The 19,881-nt window shown below is 47.4% G+C and overlaps 6 protein-coding genes across 6 annotated transcripts; 2 read left to right on the plus strand and 4 right to left on the minus strand.

The window, feature by feature from the left end:
• Window positions 1–627: 627 nt before the first annotated feature.
• Window positions 628–2,301, minus strand: N7496_012625 (uncharacterized protein; the record flags this gene model as incomplete). The annotated part of the gene is made up of 2 exons (XM_056705538.1): window positions 628–850; window positions 914–2,301. The coding sequence occupies 2 exons, from the start codon at window positions 2,299–2,301 to the stop codon at window positions 628–630; spliced, it is 1,611 nt and encodes a 536-aa protein (XP_056549436.1).
• A 3,320-nt stretch (window positions 2,302–5,621) lies between these two features.
• N7496_012626 (Transferase) lies at window positions 5,622–7,058 on the minus strand (the record flags this gene model as incomplete). The annotated part of the gene is made up of 1 exon (XM_056705539.1): window positions 5,622–7,058. The coding sequence occupies one exon, from the start codon at window positions 7,056–7,058 to the stop codon at window positions 5,622–5,624; it is 1,437 nt and encodes a 478-aa protein (XP_056549437.1).
• Window positions 7,059–8,708: 1,650 nt separating this feature from the next.
• Window positions 8,709–10,449, plus strand: N7496_012627 (terpene synthase family protein; the record flags this gene model as incomplete). Its single annotated transcript, XM_056705540.1, has 9 exons — window positions 8,709–8,875; window positions 8,935–9,061; window positions 9,111–9,129; window positions 9,207–9,401; window positions 9,475–9,631; window positions 9,679–9,768; window positions 9,821–9,854; window positions 9,906–10,129; window positions 10,182–10,449. 9 exons carry the CDS (start codon window positions 8,709–8,711, stop codon window positions 10,447–10,449), a joined length of 1,281 nt encoding a protein of 426 aa, XP_056549438.1.
• A 240-nt stretch (window positions 10,450–10,689) lies between these two features.
• Window positions 10,690–12,626, minus strand: N7496_012628 (fungal specific transcription factor domain-containing protein; the record flags this gene model as incomplete). Its single annotated transcript, XM_056705541.1, has 4 exons — window positions 10,690–11,139; window positions 11,196–11,484; window positions 11,535–11,961; window positions 12,014–12,626. The coding sequence occupies 4 exons, from the start codon at window positions 12,624–12,626 to the stop codon at window positions 10,690–10,692; spliced, it is 1,779 nt and encodes a 592-aa protein (XP_056549439.1).
• Window positions 12,627–14,449: 1,823 nt separating this feature from the next.
• N7496_012629 (GMC family oxidoreductase) lies at window positions 14,450–16,416 on the plus strand (the record flags this gene model as incomplete). Its single annotated transcript, XM_056705542.1, has 4 exons — window positions 14,450–14,793; window positions 14,849–14,878; window positions 14,937–16,318; window positions 16,370–16,416. 4 exons carry the CDS (start codon window positions 14,450–14,452, stop codon window positions 16,414–16,416), a joined length of 1,803 nt encoding a protein of 600 aa, XP_056549440.1.
• A 422-nt stretch (window positions 16,417–16,838) lies between these two features.
• N7496_012630 (putative MFS transporter) lies at window positions 16,839–18,770 on the minus strand (the record flags this gene model as incomplete). The annotated part of the gene is made up of 8 exons (XM_056705543.1): window positions 16,839–16,883; window positions 16,940–17,078; window positions 17,135–17,565; window positions 17,640–17,955; window positions 18,020–18,221; window positions 18,276–18,374; window positions 18,425–18,512; window positions 18,573–18,770. 8 exons carry the CDS (start codon window positions 18,768–18,770, stop codon window positions 16,839–16,841), a joined length of 1,518 nt encoding a protein of 505 aa, XP_056549441.1.
• Window positions 18,771–19,881: the final 1,111 nt, after the last annotated feature.

Raw genomic sequence — 19,881 nt, forward strand, 5'->3', positions numbered from 1 at the left:
CTTCAACGGCACTCGCTGTCTTCTCCGACCCTTGCTTTCAAGCCTTGGCAACACCCTCTCATTTTGAACAATGACGAAGCCCTGCCTCCTCAACCTCAACAAGGAGCATATTGCGCAGCCCGAAGGCTACATCTCCCCCATACATCACCACCTTCATAACAACCTCCAAAGGCTCTTCTCTTCTCACCACGCACTCAAGGTCAGGGCATTGCTCGACTGCTACCGGCCTGGCCTCACTCCGTCAATCCATAGAGGCCAACGGGCTGGCCGTTTAACTTGCCCAGCAGGCGGGTATGGACGAGGGCATTGAAATGACCCTGGAATAAGTCAATGCCAAAAACCTATGATGTGGGATTTCCCGAGTCCTGAGGAGTATGGGGGTGCATGACCGTCCCTATCTCAAAGATGTCCCTAGCTTGTTCAAAGGATGGGACTACGTGGAGAAGATGGTGAAGGTATTGCTAGAGGATAGTGTTGGCGGGGACTAGCTCAGCAAGGGTCAGGGATGATCGTTTTATGGTAACTCATATTTTCTACAACGTCTCTTCAGGCCTTCATCATACTGGAAATGTATATCTCGCTTGACAGTTTTGTCATACCATACATGACTCTTCGATTTCATAAGTATCAAACATCATTTGCGAACACCTCGCCTAACTTGACCAAGCTCTCCCAGCGTCGGTCCTTTTGTACCTCAATAGTACCATCAGGCGCGGCTACCTTCATCTCATCGATCGCACTCGTACCGAATTCATACGCTTGATTGTCATTCACAAAGGCGACAAATTGCTCAATCCAATCCTCCATTAATTTTCTCTCAGCCGTAGTCGGGCCATGCAAGATCGAGAAGCTATTCAGACACGTTAGTAACTTTCTATCTACATTCACCTGCACATCTTCTAAGGGTACTTACTTCCAGAATGGCTTGTCCATGGCATGGGCCACACCAAAGAAAAGAGGTGCTACCTTTTCTGTGATGAAAGATAGTCTGTATGCAATTCTGTAGCGCCAAATATCCCGCAGAGCGACTCCATGAGTACTCAGATTGTGTATCAACCATCGAGAAGGTGCTCGGACTTGGCCGTCGGAGATGATCTTTCCAAAGAGCGTCTTCCATTCACTTGGGTCACCGGTCGAAGGGAGTTGGTATTCCTTGATTACCCGGTCCGCAGTCTCTGGGGCGTAATAGTTCGATACCTGGAGTCTCAGCGACTCAAGGTTGGGCTCGGGACTGTTGTATGTCGCGTAAAGAGTCTCCTCATTCAAAACTTCACCGATCAGAATGCGAAGACGCCGCTGTTTGAATTCTTCCGCAAAAGCACCGCTGTGATGATACTGAGTGAATCCCTGGAAGATGAACAAATCGTCCGTAACAGGTCGGAAGGTATGATTTTTAAGGTGGCTCATGGCTGCGACAAGGTCTTTATAATCAACTTCACGCAGCTTGTCCACTTTCTCTGGCCCTGAAAGGTCACCGGGGACCTTGAAGTATTCACAAAACTCATCGAACTGAGGATTGACATCGGCAAGGGCTTTCGGTTGAGCTGGAATCGCATTCGAGTACATGTAAAACCGGTGGAATAGCTGAGACTCTTGCCGGAAGTCATAAAGCACCTGCGCATGTGTTCCATATGCACCGGCACTGCGACCACCGAGTGTGATGTTGTTCAAATCTCCGTTGAAAGCTGCGATGTTCTCGTAGACCCACTCCATCGCGAGCCGCTGGTCCCACAGTCCAAAATTGCCCGCACTCTCGCCATGACTGTCTTCCAGCAAGGCCTCTCCGGCGAGGAATCCAAAAACATTCAGTCGATATCCAATTCCAATCACGATGGCGTTCAGTTTTCCCGTGGAGATGAGTTCGGTTGGATTCATGCCAACCTCTTGCAAGGGTTCACCAAGCTGGAACCAGCCACCATGGAGCCACAACACGACGGGCCATTTCTTGTCGGACTTGGCGCCAGGGTCTTCAACGGGTGTCCAGATGTTCAATAGTAAGCAGTCTTCGCTATATGCTTCCACGCCGACATCTTTCTCGGCTCCTCGAGAGAATGCCACTTGAGGGCACACTGGGCGGAAATAGGACGCGTCGAAAGCAGTGCCGTCGGGTTGAGAATAGCTGTGTCTTGCGGGTAATGGGCGGGGCTTGCGCCAGCGATGAGCGCCGACGGGAGGCAGCGCATAGGGAACTCCGGCATATCTTCGGGCTTTGTTGTCATACTGGATGCCTCTGATCTTCCCCTTGGACCCCAGGTCGATCTCGTGGGGAGTTTCCTTGTAGGCTGAAAGTGTGTTGCCCATGATGGATCGCCTCCTGCTTGGAGAAATTGAGCTGCGACAACGGAGGGGAAGATCGCGACAGGGTTATAGATCTTTAGGAGATGGCAGTTGTCCGAGGTGCCCACTTTGTTGAGCCAATGAGCTCTAGTCAGATGGATCCGTCGGAGCGATCCCAAAAGATCCCGAAAATTAACATTCGGAGCTGCGTACTTCGGAGCCCAAATCTAGTCCCGTGCCGACGAAGAAGGTCCCGATACGCAGGGCATACAGGACAGACTGGGTAAAGAAACAATGTACATTCAATCCTACTACACAGAATTCGCTTCTGGTGCCCTCGTCTATTTTCAATAAAGAGGGCGGTCAATGAAATGGTAGCTCGGATGTTATACTAGATATTTCTTGCACGATTTGACCACTTTACCAACATTCGATCTTCTTCGTCTTCAGAATCATCATGGCATTATCAATTTCCTCTCCAGACGTTTCAACCAGTGACAAGACTCGGCTGCAGAACTCACTCGAAAGCGTAGCGGCATGAAACGGCCCCTCGGTCAGCTTAGCTAGAATTCCCGGGCTACTCATTAGCGCGAACAGTGGTACCCGCTAGGTGAAGAAGCAAGCCACCAAGTGTATGACTTATTGTGATAAAGGCTAATTTCCTTCACATATTAGGGTCTAGTCGACTGCAAACAGGGAAATATCGATGGCAAGGATATGTACTTGCAAGTTGGAGCTATCTCCTCTGCTGGGGTATCTCTGACTGTTCGCATTCTAGCCTCGGATCTACGAATGATCAAAATCAAACGAGCCCTCGATTGCAGCGCCCATAGCATGATGATACTTATGTGCGAAACTAAGGTAAATTTACCCCCCTTGCCCTCGCGAAACGCACCGTGTATCCTTTATAATGCCCCGCTGATTGAGAGTTTGAGCTTAGGAATAAGCGAAGCAGACTTTTCGAAGCTGTAAATATCCCACAAGTAAGTGGCCCAAGGGCTACCACGGAGCTGAAGCGTGTTTGCACCAGCAGCATTCCACCGAATGGCCGACAGTATAAATTAAACCACTTACAGTTAACAAGGTTACCCCCTAAAACCCTGCTATTAGTTGGTCTGGAACCGAATTGTGAAATAGATCAAAGATTACGTTTGCATCGAACACTGTTCCGGCCTTGAATATAGAGAATATAAGGATTAGATTAACTCGGGCTCTGCCCGACAGGTGCAGAAATCAAACCTGAGACTCTTAGGCCAGATGTACATGAATCAGCTGTAAAGGTTTGCCAAAAACACGCTGTACTACGAGTCGCGATGATAAAGGTATCGATCGATTTTCCAGAACATCTGCTATGGATTGCTGGGGATGTGAACATGATTGGTACTCGTAAGAATACTCACGGGAGATTTTGGTGTCTATAGCCACCCTGAACATGACAGATGTCATCCAGACCCTTCCCAAGGACCGAAGCGTATATAGATGGCATTCGCATATTGAATGGGCGGATACGAAGAGTATCCTTTACAGTCCTATCCATTTCATACTCGACCATTGTCAAACGACCAGTTCTCAGACCCTCTTCATCAACCAGCATATATGGGCCTCAATACCCGTAGTTGAGTACGGTGCCAGTATGTGTGAGATAGATATCAATGAAGTTTGCAGTCTCCAAATCCTGCCAGATCAGAAAAATCTTCAATCGAAGGATTAGTGATGGTGGTGGTCTCTGGGTTTAATATAGCCTCTGACATGTGTCTATTGAGGAGACAGTGCCCGGTCTCAATATCATAATTATACAATAGAATCGCGAATTTAACCCATCGTGCCCGATTAGCAGTATGGGCCTCGTGGACAGGGACAATAGAAACTAGACCGTTGGTATGGCCTGGCTGAAGAGTATCGTAGATATGTGCCAATGCTTCGGCTGGATACTGAGGGCCTTCAGGCATGGGCGCACGCGATTGGTATGACTGAATAAATGAATTAGTTGATGCGCTACATCTAAGGGATTTGACAGGGGCTGCACATCACGAAGTTCCTGTGTGGCTGATGCCCATTTTTCAATGAGGCGGTGCCTTTGATGCAGCTCATATTCTCCGTCGTTAGAAGCAGTAGTGTTGGCTGCAGGAACCCAATTTTCCTGACAGTAAGTTAGTACTCACTGTATGCGTGGCTGGCTGGAAAACACAAGATCCATGCCTTTACAAAGAGTAGCCAGCCCTTGACTTCTTCTTTGATCTGTTCCAGAGATAAATCTGTCTTTGGATGTGGTCGGATGAAACTGGGAATTCCCCCTGGCCAGTGTTGGACGGAACGTGGCATGGCTCGAATGTCGCTTTGAAAATGAAGGATGCGATCATTAAATCAAAGAGTATTGTGTAGATGGGAAGGCCCTGGTTCTGTTCACAACTGATGGAGATTCCCAAGTCGTCCGATAAGGGGTGTAGAAGGAACTTCGGGCATGATCGTTTCGAAGACGAGAGAAGGCTTCACTGGAGATGCGGCTAACTGGATTGGGACAAGCGGAAGCTTGACCTGACCTGGGGTTGCCCCAGTGAAAGCGGGAGTTAAGATAGGCCCAGATGGATAGTTCGTGCTCACGAATATCGCATCAGTCATCTAGTTTCTGGAAAGAAGTTCCAAAGCAATTAGCACCTTATTAGGAAAAGGTAACCGTAGGTCATCGGTGAGGAGGGCCGTCTTAAACCTGGATAAATAGTAGACACGAATGTCTCTTACCGAGGGCTTCTTTCTAATGGACTGAGTAGATTCAATAACCGCGTCTAATTCTTCTGACGATGCCTGGGCTTGCTACCTTAGTATTTTGGCTGCCCCTATCCCATGCTGGTGGCTGTTTTCAATTTACCTTTGTTAATGATAAAGTTTGTAACCTATTCGCTGCCGTTATAAGAGCAACTTGTTTTATCATGCTGTATAGGCGATTACTACCAGGTAACGTTTCGCCACGAATGGATATTTACTGTATCGTACGAAGAATTAAGTGTCATATTTTCAGTAGGAAACCAGGACAGTTTCAGTTGGTTTAGTGCTCATAGCATTATGTATTTACCCCATTGCCAAACGGAAACCTGTTTTTCATGATGTGCGATCCGTGTAATGTAACCTAATATTGCATGCATGCTTAAGCTAGCTCTCACCGGATCCCACATCGCACTCAATAATGACCCTCTCCCGTAACTTCGTTTAGTAAAAGGACTATTGACCCGCAGTGGAGACTCTTGCAGAATCGCACCACTCATCACGCCTATTATTCGCTTGACCGGTCCATTAAGTGGGTTGTTGAAAAAACCTCGGTTGCAGATAGCCCAGAAGAAGCCGACGAGTCACAACCTTGGGCCATCTTTCAAGATAAGCCAGTTGATCAACCCGTCCCGCTCAAGGTTTCTCATGAATTTTGGCTCCAACATGATGATTAACTCCCAAGGCGCCAACGTCGTATTGTATCGGGCCGGCTTGATCCAGCAAAAACCCGGAATGCGATTATGGTCCAAGCCAAAATCTCGCAGTGGGCCTAGGGTCGGCCCGAAATCGAGATCGTAGAGCTTAAAAGCCCGGATACTGCTGACCAGGAATTCGGCTGGGCGTGGAGTTGCTGCCCAGTTGTCATTAGAAACGATATGGGATATAACATTGCTGATGTATTGACTGTCAATTGATTCGGCGGAAATTTGAAGAGATCCTGCGAGTCTCGAGATGTGCTTAATCTCAAGAGAGTCGACATGTCCTGAGCGGTAGGATTCGCGATGAACATCTTTCGTAGACCAGAGATCTTGAATACGGGCTGATGTCTCGACTGTCATGATTGCGTTACCTAAGTAACTACTAGGTAGGCATGGCTCGATCTTTCCACGAATGTCTGCTGCTGTGAGGATACTCGATTCAGCGTTGTTCGGCGTTTCTGTTGAATCTAAACCATGATGCTTGGCACGGATCCAACACAGCCACAGTATGGCAGTTACAACAGTGTTGCTTGTCAATTGTGGGTTCGGCATATTGGGGTGCTTTTCAACCATGAGCTGGCACTCAGTTTTGATGCGTTCGATTTTGCTGGCATCTAGCTTAAAGATCTTGCTGGTCGGCTCATCGCATTCAGGGCTGGAACTAAGATCCCACGAATACTCTCCATACTCAGCTTCAAATTTGTCGGTCCTCTTAGCAACATGTCCATTTTCGAGAATCAATTGGCGACTGTGTTCTTCCCGTTGTGGGTCAGTGGGCAGAGTTTCGATCTCAGCCCGAGAATCACGGCAGCAAGTCGCAAGCGCTGTGGCGACATTCAACAAGCCGACTCCATCCATTGCCATATGGTGGAAAGCTAGGCAAAGAATCAATCCATTGCTCATAATATTGGCTTGAATCCTGAAGATAGGACTTATGGCCTCCGCGGCCATTTCGAAGGGAATCGGAACAAGGCTTTCATTGAGCAATTGGTCCGTTTTGATATTTGAGCCTGAGGTCATAGGAGATATGCATTGGCGGTGATGCTTGATCTTCAGCATCGGGTGGTCCATCAGAAATCTCTGCGTTGGGGGCTGCACCTCTAACACATTCTCCTTTCCTTTTAATTGAGTTGAAGCAGTTATATTCCCAGTCAGGAATGGCAGAAGATACACAAGCCGTGAAACGGCGAGTTCGAGAATCGGAATGGCCAAGCCTGGGCTTTCGATGTGGAAAGCAAATGACGGATAAAGATAAACAGGAAAAATGGAATGATCGAGTGGCGTGAGAACATAAGGCTTAAAAGCTGGTAGAGCGGCCATATTCATAATAAGGTTATTTTGCCTTATCCGATGTAAAGGATCAAGTCCATACCCAAATTCGTGAATGAAGGGGTAGGTTGAAGATCAAATACAATTCTGCGGCATTTATGGCCACTTTATCAGGCGCCTTACCCCCTAAAGAGAACTAGGATAGGTCTATACCACAAAGACTCGCTGTTTCATCGCTTTGGGTGGGATCTGCATATGCTGAGTGTCGATGATCTCTCCAGGGATCTTGAGAAAATCCCTGTATTAAGACTATTACCATAATCTGTATGGTTTCACTGTTTTCTTCTCCTTTTCTCCCAGAAACTCAGACTAAGTTTTGTTTAATTGTGTCGATCATGCGTAAAAGCGGGTCATTCTAGTGTCTGCCTCTGTTATTGTAGGTTGTCACGGCTCACCGTTAGTTCTAAAACAAGGCAGGCAGCTGGGTGACTATATATCTATCATATATAGTTACATGTCCTTTGCATAAAAGAACATCGTTTCTGTCATATTTAGTCTTCAGGCCCGTTTAACCAGTCTCGGGGCAGGAGCCGTAACGAGAACAAGAAGGTTGAATTGAATTAGGTTCAATGGGACTTGTCATATAGTATTAGGCATGGGTTCATCCCTGCAGTCGGTGTCACGAGAATCTCTCGGTCTTGCTATTAGAACGTACGTACAATACTGAGGGCCGCGGCCACTGCAGGAGTAGTGTTATATCTACACTATATGATATAATATATGAGAAGAACTAGAAACCCAGAAAGTCGGATCATAAAAGTGATTTAAGTCTTATACTAAGCAGGTAGTAGGTATCAGTCACCGCCCGATACAATCTTGGCTTGAATTTCCAACAGGACAAAAATCAGATCCAATGCCCGCTGTTATTATACTAGCTCAACTCAACTAGGAAAATAGAAACAGACATACAGAGCCATTTAGATTCACTGTTACAAATTCAACTGATACTCATATTTCGTCTGCTACTGGAGAGAATTGACGCAATTCGATTCCACCACACTGGGTCAGGTAGCCACAAGATTCGGCCTAACAATGCGTTGAAACACTTTTATGTACATGCTGCTTCTGTAAGATCGCTAGCTGTTGTGGAACAAAACAAAAAATACGTACGTGGCAGTTCTAGTCCCAATATGGTTTTGTCAAATCTAAATATTTCCGTGATCGCGGATTTCTTCGATCTTCTATGCATGCCAAGACTGTGCTGAAAAAGTTGATTGACACGTTCATCAATGCACAGTCTTGCTGCCAGGGGCCCAGAAACTGATGTTCAGTCAATATTTCAGCTAAGCCTCCCTGAGAGGCCTTGCCTCTAATTATTGCTCTATGGCAAAGGACAACACATTGCAGGACAGCTGTCGGTTATTTTGCCTCTCAGTCCTCGGCTAGAAGCTAAATCAATGGGCCTTGTGGATCAAACTGCAGGTCTAACACGACGTCTCAGCTACATACATATACTCCTGCTAAGTAGCGGTGACAGTTGATAAGATATCTTCGCTGTCTTCAGCTGAGCCACGAAGGTTCAGTTAGTAAAGGACCCGCCGTCGCTTAACAATAAATAGGATCTATAACTAGAGCTATGTATGGCAGTAGAGAAACTCTCCGAAAATTTAGTCAACCAAGGTAAATTATCAAGCGTTAGTCATGACTGAACAGTCGGCCGATACACCCCATCAAGCCTTCCGAGAATCTTTGGAAGGTCAGATTGTCACTATTCCTAGCATCTACAAACTACTTCCCGAATGGCAGCCAAATCTTCATGAAGACTATGAGCGGGCACGTGAGGAAGAGCTTGATCCTTGGATTCGGAGGTAATGTCTATCTGTTGCTTTAATTATCCCGCGCTACTTTTAGTTAATCATCGTGCTAGATGGGTGCCAGATGAGCGGACGGCTCGATCCCTTTGTGCGGCCGACTTTGGTCGTTTTGCTGGGGTTTGGGTGCCAGGCTGTCAGCCTTATCGGGTTCTTTGCACTGCTGCGAAGTATTTTGCTTGGGTTCGTACTTTCTTTCCTAAGCTGATATTCTTTGTTAATGATCCAATAGTATTTTGTATATGACGACAGTACGAACCCCATTAACGAGACGTGAGAGAGATATTCTTGTCAATTCTAACATCATTGCTTTGAACTTCACTTCTAGTTTTTGACTGCGGTTCATTGAAACATGATCAGCAGGCTGCCGAGACCTATAGGCAAGCGAGTCTTCAATATTTCAACTTCACCTTGCTCGGAAAGGGCGATCAGCCAGACCTTTCACAGTTCGACGATGAGCTTCAGAAGGCTTTGCATTGCTGGGATGAGGTCGGAGAGCATATACGTGAAGTCTGTTCCGAAGGTATCTTGTTATCCTTGAACCTATATCTGGGACTGGTATCAGGAAACCAGATCGTGACTGACAAGATTAATAGAGACGCGCGAAGTGCTGTGTGACGAGATGCTCAGATATGTGGGGAGCCTGAACAATATCGACAGCATTTTCAGAGAAAACGAAATGCCTTCAGTTGAAGAATATTGGAGCCGGCGTGAGGCCACTGCTGCCGTTTATTGCGTGGTTGCAACCGTTCCGTATGCATTTTACTCGGCTTTAAATATACGCTGCTAATGAGCCTCAGCTTCATTTACGGAGTCGACATTCAAAAATCCGATGTCAATATTCCAGCTATGCGAGATCTATGGAAGCACACCTCTTATTTTGTTCATATGTAAGTGGAAATATCTGCCAAGCCATGAAAATTCTCTCTGATCAAGTTACAGATCAAATGATATGTTCTCTCTGCGAAAAGAACTGGTATGAATCCTCACTATGGGTCTTAATACACTACAAGCTAACAGGTCATAGGCAGATGATCAAATCGAGAACCTGGTCCCCGTGCTGATGTTGAACCGTGGAATTGACTGCAACACTGCAATGCAACAGAGCTACGAGCTACTCCATGCTACAGCAAAGGGTCTCCAACGCGCGGAGTCAAACCTGTCTGACAGCCCTCAGCAGGTATCACCTAAGATCTCGACGGCGTTCGTTCAAGGCTGCTTTGATACAGCAATGGGTCTTGCTCATTGGAGGTAACATCAATCTGTGTTTTATTCCCCCGATCTCAGCTAAGCCCCTTTTTAGTTACTGTGGCGCCCGGTACTTCAAACCTTCGGAGCGGGAAGACGGACATGTCATCAAGTTTACGATTCAGGGACACAAACGGCAAAAGGACGACATGATATCAACCAAGGAGGTTCAAAAGACGGCCGGTCTCGCCACCTGGTATCGCTTCCTACCATTTGGAGTTCTCTTGATTGCCCCGAAGATCTACTCACTGGTTGCATCTACCACCCTCCGTTGGGTGCCTCGTGGATGGATTGGAATATGGAGCAAGTCGCCTTCGCATTAAAGTAGGGTGAGTGTTTCGCTAGCTAAAAGGTCATGAGGCTCAAGGAAACTTTCATTCCCAAGACTGCATTATTAGAACCAAATTTATACATTGAAGAGCCATTCTCCATATTTCCTCTCTCTTGCTGACTTGGCTCTTCAAGCATGTCTATAGAAATTCGCTCAAACGGGTTGTATACTTTTCATGTATATTTTGTGAAGCAACTTGTGCGCAACCCCCAAACCAGCGATGACTCTGATTTTAAATCATGGTCCAGTTGCTGGGTGGATTTCCAAGATCCACATTAATTGCCCAAGACATGAGATCAAAATTTTCATAATCATCCAGGTTAATAGCATCGATCTCTCCATATCCATCGGAGAGGGAGCTGCCAGCATTGGAAGTCAAAATTGATATCGGGCTCACGTCATTGCTGGTTACGATATCTGGGGTTGCGAGAGAATTAAACGTGGCGAGCTTGTCCAAAGTCTTATCCAATTTTTCCGTGATGGCCTTGGCAGCCTGCAAGCAGAAAGTTTGATTTCTTTCTCGGGGGCTGGGTACACTTTCAAGTAGGGAAGCCAGTACGGACAAGTTCCGAATAAGTGCCGACGTCTTGATGCCGGGCGGAAGACTTCTCGAATGGTCTTGGGTCGTATTCTCCAATGCAGTCAAAAGGACTGCGGCCGAGGACAAGCCACAAGAAAGAAGCTTCATTTCGTCAGCTCATGTAGAGGTGGGGTTATTTCTGAGGGAAAGGGACCTACGATTTCAGGTAGATCATTAAAGGCGAAAGCACCTTTGCTGCGGGAATTTCCCATTTGCACGACTGTCTCCAGTATATTTGCAGCCACTTCAAGGATCTCCGGAAGCGGTGAAGAGCTATCTTCCCCAAGAGTGTGGTATATTTGGAAATGTATTTGTAGATAGGCCAGGTGAACCTTTGCATGCATGTAACAAACGGTAAGAGGCATGTCGGACTTCCAACAGTCGTGGCTATATCTTAGGTGGGGAAGCAAGTTATCCCAAGTCTGACGGCACCGGAATGATAAATCCCTAAGCATTGTTAGTACAGATGCAACATTTCTCAAAGCAGTCGTTCATACCTCAGCTTGGAAGGGTCAACCGTTTGTGATGGCTGAAATTGATATTCAACTACTGCCTCCCGAAATTGACTCAAGATGTAACGTAGTCGAGCCCAAGTTGCTGCCCTATGTTTTCCATCCGTATTCCAGCCATCTTCAGTTAGCCGGCTTTTTGCTTCCTCCAATTCATCGGGTGTGTGAGCAAGCAGCTCATCGTCTGATAGATCCAGAGGAAGCCTGACGTCGACGTATTGGGCCGTAATCCGCGGGGGAAGGTTAAATACCAATCCAAACATCTTCTCCAGATAATATTCGGTAACGAACAATCTTCGTCGGCACTCCGCAAGAAAAAATGGCGCTCTTTCAGGAGAATACGTTGCTTCTCGATGTAATCCCAGAGCCAATAGATCTGTCGTGAGATCACCCACCAAGCGCCAGACACTTAAGCCTGAAGATAATTAGCTTTTGTCTGTCAAAAATATTGGAATAATGTGACTTACTGGCATCTCCTTCAAGAAATGACAGTAGCTGCACATTTTCATTCGCTAACCATATAATGACGTCTGTTGACTGAGGCGCAAGGTCACGAGCTAGTCGTAGGCTCAAAGTGCTATACCAAACCATGTCTTGAAGAAATCCATCGTCCTTATCTTTGTCGTCGCGGTCAACAAAAAAGAGTGACGCGCGTGCCGCCATGGCGTAAAACAGACCGATCGTCTCAACTCGCAGATTCATGCCGCAGAATAATGCCAAGAAACCGTGCAGATCCAACGATGGTGCTATGACTACTTCCGTGGAGGAAGAACGCAGCACGGCTTCTGAGATCTCAGATACATTACCAATCTCGACCCGCTCGTCCATTTCTCCAAGGATATGGCCTGAAGACACCAAATCCTTGCGGAGGGTTTCCACGAGGTGCATAACAACTGCCTTCGGTACAAGTACATTCTGCTTGAAAGAATAGTACTGGTGGAGATACTTCTCAATGATTGGGAGATATTTCAATTGAGATACAATCTCCTTCATGGTGGCTAAGTGAGCATTATAAACTTTGCTGTTCTGAGACCCTGGCGTGGGGGTCTGTGGCAGCGTGTCTTTGCAGACGGTCGACATGAAAGGCCATGTGTGGAATTTGTGGGGCCCAGCTGTAGGACGTCCAAGATGGCCTTGACGGCCCTTCGAAGTGTTCCTAATCCAAGGTGGTGTAGCATGGCTTGGTCGGGGTAGCGTAGGCACGATCGGCCTCTGCCCTATCGGGTTTTTGGAGAGAGGTGCAGGATGGTAATAGCATCGAGAGTCGAGCCCACGACGCTCGCAGGCAGCACAAACTGGTTTCTTATGATCGCATCTAGTCTTTCTCTCCCGGCAAGGCTCACAGGAAGCTAAGGCACGATTGCGTCTGGTTATGGGCGCTGACATGACCAAAATGTAAGGAGACCGGGTGACGTCGTCCGTACCTCCGCGTCACATAGACGGACCCACACGGTTGGGAGTTTGCAGCTTCGTCGATCTTGCTTTTCTCATTCACTCAGTAGCATACTGGTACTCTTCGTAGTTAGATTAGGTTCTGACACCTAGTTTTGCTTTTTTTTCTCTTTGGGATATTTAGTAATGAGAAGCTATCGAGAAAGAGTTCTGGATGTCAAACCGTTGTCACGTGAGTTTAGTCCGATACAAAACCGGTAATAATCAGAGTATCGGACTTGTATCGGATAGCTGATTTTGCAGTCAACATTGGAAGTGATGCTGTCAGTAATTAGTTAGAGGTAGAGCGAGCTAACAGTATAATAATAAGCGGAACGATTACTTATTCTGAATTGACGGGAGACACCCTAATTGTGGGGAGGAATTTATGTGATATTATGTACGTTTCGGTTTCTCAGGGATTTTTGCCCCTCCAACATAGTGAACTGGTCTAGCCAGACACGTTTTAAATCTATTCTTTTTGAAGTGACCTTTCGGGATGTATCGTGAAAGGTCTCCCTAACATCTATCTACGTAATAAATTTTGACTACATGTATCTACGTCGTGCATAGGAAGCAGAAGAGGGGGAGCGCCCAAACGATCCATCCAGTTATCTGTCCTATAGATGAACCAAGCATCTGCAGAAAAGCATACTACAGTGGTGGAAATCCCGCCGAAGGAAAACCCTCCCTAAGGCGCCACGAGCCCTAGGAAACCTCAGATAAGAAATGGTCATTAAAAATACATTGTGAGCACTCCGTACCACGACAATAAATTTTTCAGCTACCAGAGTTCACTATCCACAGCCATTTTCCCTATCTACAAGCCAACTTATACGGCCCCTCTCATATATCTTTTCTTTGGCGCTTTGTTCCAATTAATACAGGATGGGCAAGAATGTTGTTTCCTCCCTTGGTAATGAGGACATGTTTATGTAGTTCTCGGCTACGGGCTTTTTCTGTAAGCCACCTATCTATTAAAATAATCCAGGAAATTGTAGAATCCTCAAAGTTGAGGAATTATAAGGCTAGCCGTCGCAAGCTCACATACCTCGGCCCAGGACCTCACCAGCCCTTGAAAGAACCACGATTTCGCTCACTCGTGGAGAGCCGCAACCCGGCGGGACTAAAAAGTGGAGCCGGCCATGCTTAATTTTGGAGCAGATGTCCCAAGATTGAGTGAGACATGCGTAACACTTGTTTGCTGGTCAGTGCGCGATTAAAAGGCCCAATTTATAGACAGATGAAACAGAAGCTAATAGAGCTCTGAACGATGAGGCTTGAATCCGGATATTGAGGGCGAGAAGGGGCTTACTTTAAAAAAAAAGCAATGTTCAAATATTGACTGCAGGCCCTCGATAGATCGGTAGATCTATGCAGGTTGTCCGTGACATCTCTTCATACCCCAAGAACCGCTTTTGCCCCCACCCAGCTTGACTCCTAGGTCTATTGAGTGCCTTATCACCTCTTCAATGCTGCTCAAGGTAGCGTATGCACTCCTGGCACTCCAGGCAAGTGCTGTCCATTCATTTGCGATCGGAGATGAGACTTTCGACTATGTCGTTGTTGGTGGAGGTACCGGCGGCAGCGTCATTGCGACACGTCTCGCACAACATTCTTTCAGGGTCGCATTGATCGAAGCTGGAGGCTTGTACGAGTTCGAGTCTCTGGCGGCTGTCCCTGCAGCCGATGTGCTTCCCGTGGGATCGGATCCCAATACACAGGCCGCAGTGGACTGGGGATTCGTGACGAGGGGGCAACCTGGTGCAAATGGGCGGGCGATACATTTTGCTCGAGGCAAATGTTTAGGAGGATCGTGAGTGATCGCCTTCCTAGATTATGGCTCAGGCCACTCTGACACTACCTCACAGTTCTGCTTTGAACTTTATGATTTATCAACGGTCAGTAATTCCACACAAAACTTTTCAATCGACCATAAACTCATTCTCAATCCCATAGACCGACTCGAGATTCAATGCAAGAATGGGCAGACGCTGTCAACGATCAAAGCTACACCTTCGACAACGTTCTTCCCTTCTACAAACGTAGCACACACTTCACAGCCCCAAATACCAAGCTTCGAGCTTCCAACGCCACGACGGAATACAATGCCGATGCATTCGACTCCAACGGCGGCCCTCTCCAGGTATCATACTCGAACTATGCCCAACCCTTCTCGTCCTGGATGAACCTCGGCATGCAGGCAATTGGCATCAACGAGACACAGGACTTCAACTCGGGTTCTTTAATGGGAGGACAGTATTGCTCGTCTACAATCGATCCATCAAGTGAGCTTCGCAGTAGCTCCCAGGCGTCCTTTCTGACAGCTATCAAGCCTTTGACCCTCAAGACGTACTCACAAACACTCGCGAAGAAGATCGTGTTCAATGAACAGGATAGAGCCACAGGCGTGCAAGTTAAGGGCATCTTCGGCAATACCTTCACTCTTTCAGCCTCGAAGGAGGTTATAGTCTCTGCTGGTGCATTCCAGTCTCCGCAACTACTGATGGTATCCGGTGTCGGTCCCGCAGATGAGCTGAAACAGTACGACATTGCTGTAGTTGCCGACCGGCCTGGTGTCGGGCAAAACATGTGGGACCATCCATTTTTCGCGCCTTCATATCGGGTGCAGGTCGACACCGTTACTAAAATCACGAGAAACCTCATATACGCGGCCGGCCAGCTTTTGAACGGGGTAGCAGAGAAGTCTGGCCCCTTGACAAACCCGGTCGCCGATTATCTAGCCTGGGAGAAGATCCCACAGGCCCTACGCTCCAAGTTCACTCAGGGCTCTCAAAAGGCTTTATCTAATTTCCCATCGGACTGGCCCGAAGTTGAGTACATCTCTGGCGCGGGTTATATCGGCAATGTCTCCAATTTGCTCTCTGACCAGCCAAAGGACGGATACCAGTACGCCTCCATCTTGGGCGTTCTGGTCGCGCCCTTATCGCGAGGCAATATCACCATCAAATCTTCCAGCACTGATGACCTGCCTATCATTAACCCTAACTGGCTCGATGATCCAGCTGACCAGGAAGTCGCCATCGCCATATTCAAGAGAATGCGCGCGGCCTTCCAAAGTGATGCAATGGCACCTGTGATCATCGGAGAAGAATACTACCCCGGCGTCAAAGTCCAAAGTGATAGTGATATCCTGCAGTTCATCAAAAACAACGTAATGACGCTTTGGCACCCGGCTTGTACCTGCAAGATGGGCAAGTCTGACGATGACATGGCTGTGGTGGACGCTCAGGCACGCGTATACGGCGTACAGGGACTCCGTGTTGTGGACGCAAGCGCATTCCCATTCCTCCCGCCTGGTCATCCCCAGTCGACCGTTTGTAAGTTCCATCGTCCAGACTGTGACTCCTAGCTTTCTAACCAGTACGCAGATATGCTTGCCGAGAAGATCTCGGATGCGATTATCAACAGTTCTTAGATCGCCGCAGCGGGGGCGCGCAATCTATATCATTTAATTGCCGGAAGACTTGTGTGTACAATTAACGCCTTGATTGTGTGCGTATTTCGAGGATGTGTCTGTATAATTTTCTTGTATTTGTTTCGAAATTCCACATAGTCGTCAGTTGGACGGATACTTGTGTCTGACTGCCTCGACACTGCATACGCTTATCTCTCTCTGCTAGCTTCTAGAACTCTACGGATTTTGCTCCAAAGCAAGAATTCATATGCCGCACGAGGAGAGAATGAGTAACATGTGAAAGCTTCTAGCAGGAGTATGCTGATAAGGGTGTTATAGAGAATAGCTAGGCATGGAGAACTAGGTTATTAAGTATCTGGGCAATATCATGACCTCTGACCGTCGTTGATTATCGTACGGCATTACATGATATCCCTGATTATTTACAAAACATAACGGAAGGCTTTGTTATCAATCTCAGTTTGATCCTGGATAAATGGTCAGTCCCGGGTTACGCGAGCCATATACGGCGAGGTAGACTTACCAGCATTCCATTCTCAACACCATCGCCCTCCACCTCCTGGCTTTCAAGCGCCGCGCGATCACGTCTCTTGTTCTCGAGGTACATGTACAAGTACAGCGCCACGATAGACACAGTCTTGACCGCATATCCAGCAAGCATTCTAAGAAAAGTCAGCCAGGTTATACATCGTGGAAATTGCGATCACCAAATACTCACGCAATATAAGCACTGTGATATCCCGGCGCCTCGCTTTCCTTAAACGTCTGAGGCCCAATGATATTGCCGACACAGTATCCAGTAAACAGCAACGCACCAGTAACCTGCTTCTTTGTATAGCCGGCAATGTTGGAGCTGACGATCGTCAGACTCATGCTGAAGCCCAAACCCTGGAAGTAGCACAGCCAAAGTGCTACCAGGCGACCCCATTTATTCGAGTCTGGCAGCCCGACTAGCAACCCCGAGCCAAGGATGCAAGTCAAATTTGCGACAATCATGCATGCACTTCGCGAATGGAATCTGTCTGCATATTTGGTTGCGATCCACCCACCAATTATCAGAGTAAGGAAGTTGACTGCGCCGCCGGGGATCTGGAGGTACTGTGTGCCGAGGGTATCGAAGCCAAAGGTGGCGACAATAATGGAGGTAAACTGGGGTTCATATCGGTTAGTCTCATAAGAAGCAAGAGAACAGAACATCTAGTGTGTAGGAACGTAGAACGTACGCTTGTCAATGCTGAATTAGGCACCTGTGCGCCTATAGCCATGATGAAAAGTAGCCATGTCTTGGGATCTCGCGCGGCTTGCCAGACTTGGTACCACTTAAACTTGTGGCTCTTGACACCCTGTCGGTTGATAGCAACGCGGTCGACGGCGATGGCACGTTCACGCTCGGATAGGAACTTTGCAGTTGATGGCAAGTCGGGAAGAAGCCACAACGCAAAGATACCGATGACGACAGAGAAAGCCCCAAAAATGAGGAATACATACATCCATTTTGGCAGACCAGTGTTAATATGGCCAACAGCATAGCCAATAAGTCTATCATGGTGGGTCAGTTTCATTTCTCCCAGGCAGGAAGGTATGTATTTAAGCATGTACTTACCCTCCGAACATCGTCGCAATACCATTAGTGCAGTAGTAGGATTCCAAGCGCAATGGCTGCTCACGAGTCGTATACCACATACTCATCATAAGGACAAAGCCCGGGTTGACGACGGCTTCGACAAGGCCGAGGAGAAAGCGGTTGATGGCGATGCCCGCGAAGTTATGGCAAGCCGGTGTTGTCATGAGCAGGCCACCCCAAACTGTGTCTGTACGTTAGAAAAGTTCCCCTACTCTCCAATGTTTTAGAATCGTACCTATAGTTGTGCTGCCCAGAAACTTTCCGACTGGAAGCTTTTGGAAAGCCAATCCAGCTGGCCACTGGGCGATCAAATAACCGAAATAAAAGATTGAACCTGATAATGTCAGCATTGCTCGATATCGGATATCAGGATGGAGACCATACTCAGCCACGAGTAATCCTGCCCTTTGAGATGGGTTCCTTGTTTGAGGCCATAGACAGAGGCGAAGTTGATACTGTTTTTGTCCAGGTACTGCATGCAATAAGAATCCGCAAAGACCAAAGCACTCCAAACGTCACAGCTAGTTCATACCTGAATCATGTAAATTATGAATAACAACGGAATCAGTCGTTTGTCAATTTTCCTCAAAGTCTTCTTCGCTTCCTCTGGGGTATACTCGAGTCCGCGATTCTGGTGATAAAAGTCATAATTTTCATCACGGTCCGACGATGCCGTCGACGAGAGGACTGGCGAGGCCCCGGCCTCAACTTCCTTCTCGTAATCCACCATTATCGGAGGATTTCAGGGAAATCAAGAGGGGACTGGTGAAACTCCTTTCTTAACGCCTGGTGGACTTTTTTCGAGTGTTGCACAGACGAGGGTCGGGCTGACTGCAACCAGTTCTTATAGGGAAAAAATACCAACATCTTCAGAGTCCCACGCCATGTGGAGCACAAGGAATGCACGCCATTGACCCCACAAGACATATCAGGGGAGAGACAAGACAACGTGAAGAGACGGGAGGGGAGGCGTATTGACGTCGAGTCTTGGGCGGCAGGTGAGCGGCGTGATTGGATTAGATACACAAGCGAGCGGGGGGCTTTACGGCTTTGCTAGACCATCGGACCTATAAAGAAGAAGGGAGAAATATATTCTTTCGGCATTTTGGCAGGAAAGGTTAAGTGGGTTGAAACGTTGATCAATTCGGTTCTAGTGGGATTTTGGTGGTGGTGCGGGTGGTGGAGGTAATCACGACATCGCTGCGCCGATTGCGTGGTGAACAGTCCAGTAGAGCATGTTAGGGATAACACCGGAGCAAGATCTTTGCGTAAAAGCTTTGTAATAAGGTGGGAGATAATTTGGTTAACCGAGAATGAAGCAGAGACTTGCAGTTTGTCTTCGAATTTCCAATAAGCGACTGGACTTTCTGAGGTGGTTTACTCCACGCTTAGCTTAAGCTTATCTGTATTCGACCTCGGTACCACAACTCCAAGGAAAACGTTACCTTCTAGAATTTCATCAGCCCAGTGCACTTAAATATTGACATGAGCGTATTAAAGAATACGCCTTCTCGCTTGAATTTTTTCTCGGTCATATCCACCAGTCTGGATTGCCGATGGGTGTCTTTCGCATCACGCCCTTCCTGGGAGTGGAGGTGACAGATAATGTCTACTCCCAGGCAAAAGGTTCTGATGGGGGCCAGATATTCAGACTTTGTCGTTTGGTAACCAGATGGCGGCTATGTGAGACGAAAGCAAGACACAGTCTCGCCCGGGCCCGTTTCTCGTTACTATACGCTCCGTAAGACATCTAGCTTCACCGATATCGAATATAGAAGACAAACTAGAAGGATAAAAGCCAAAGCTTTCGCATACCTAATTTAGACTATAATTTTAAAGCC

This window comes from Penicillium cataractarum (genome assembly GCF_028827025.1).
Source record: "Penicillium cataractarum strain IBT 29864 chromosome Unknown utg000010l, whole genome shotgun sequence".
Classification (NCBI taxonomy): Eukaryota; Fungi; Ascomycota; class Eurotiomycetes; order Eurotiales; family Aspergillaceae; genus Penicillium; species Penicillium cataractarum.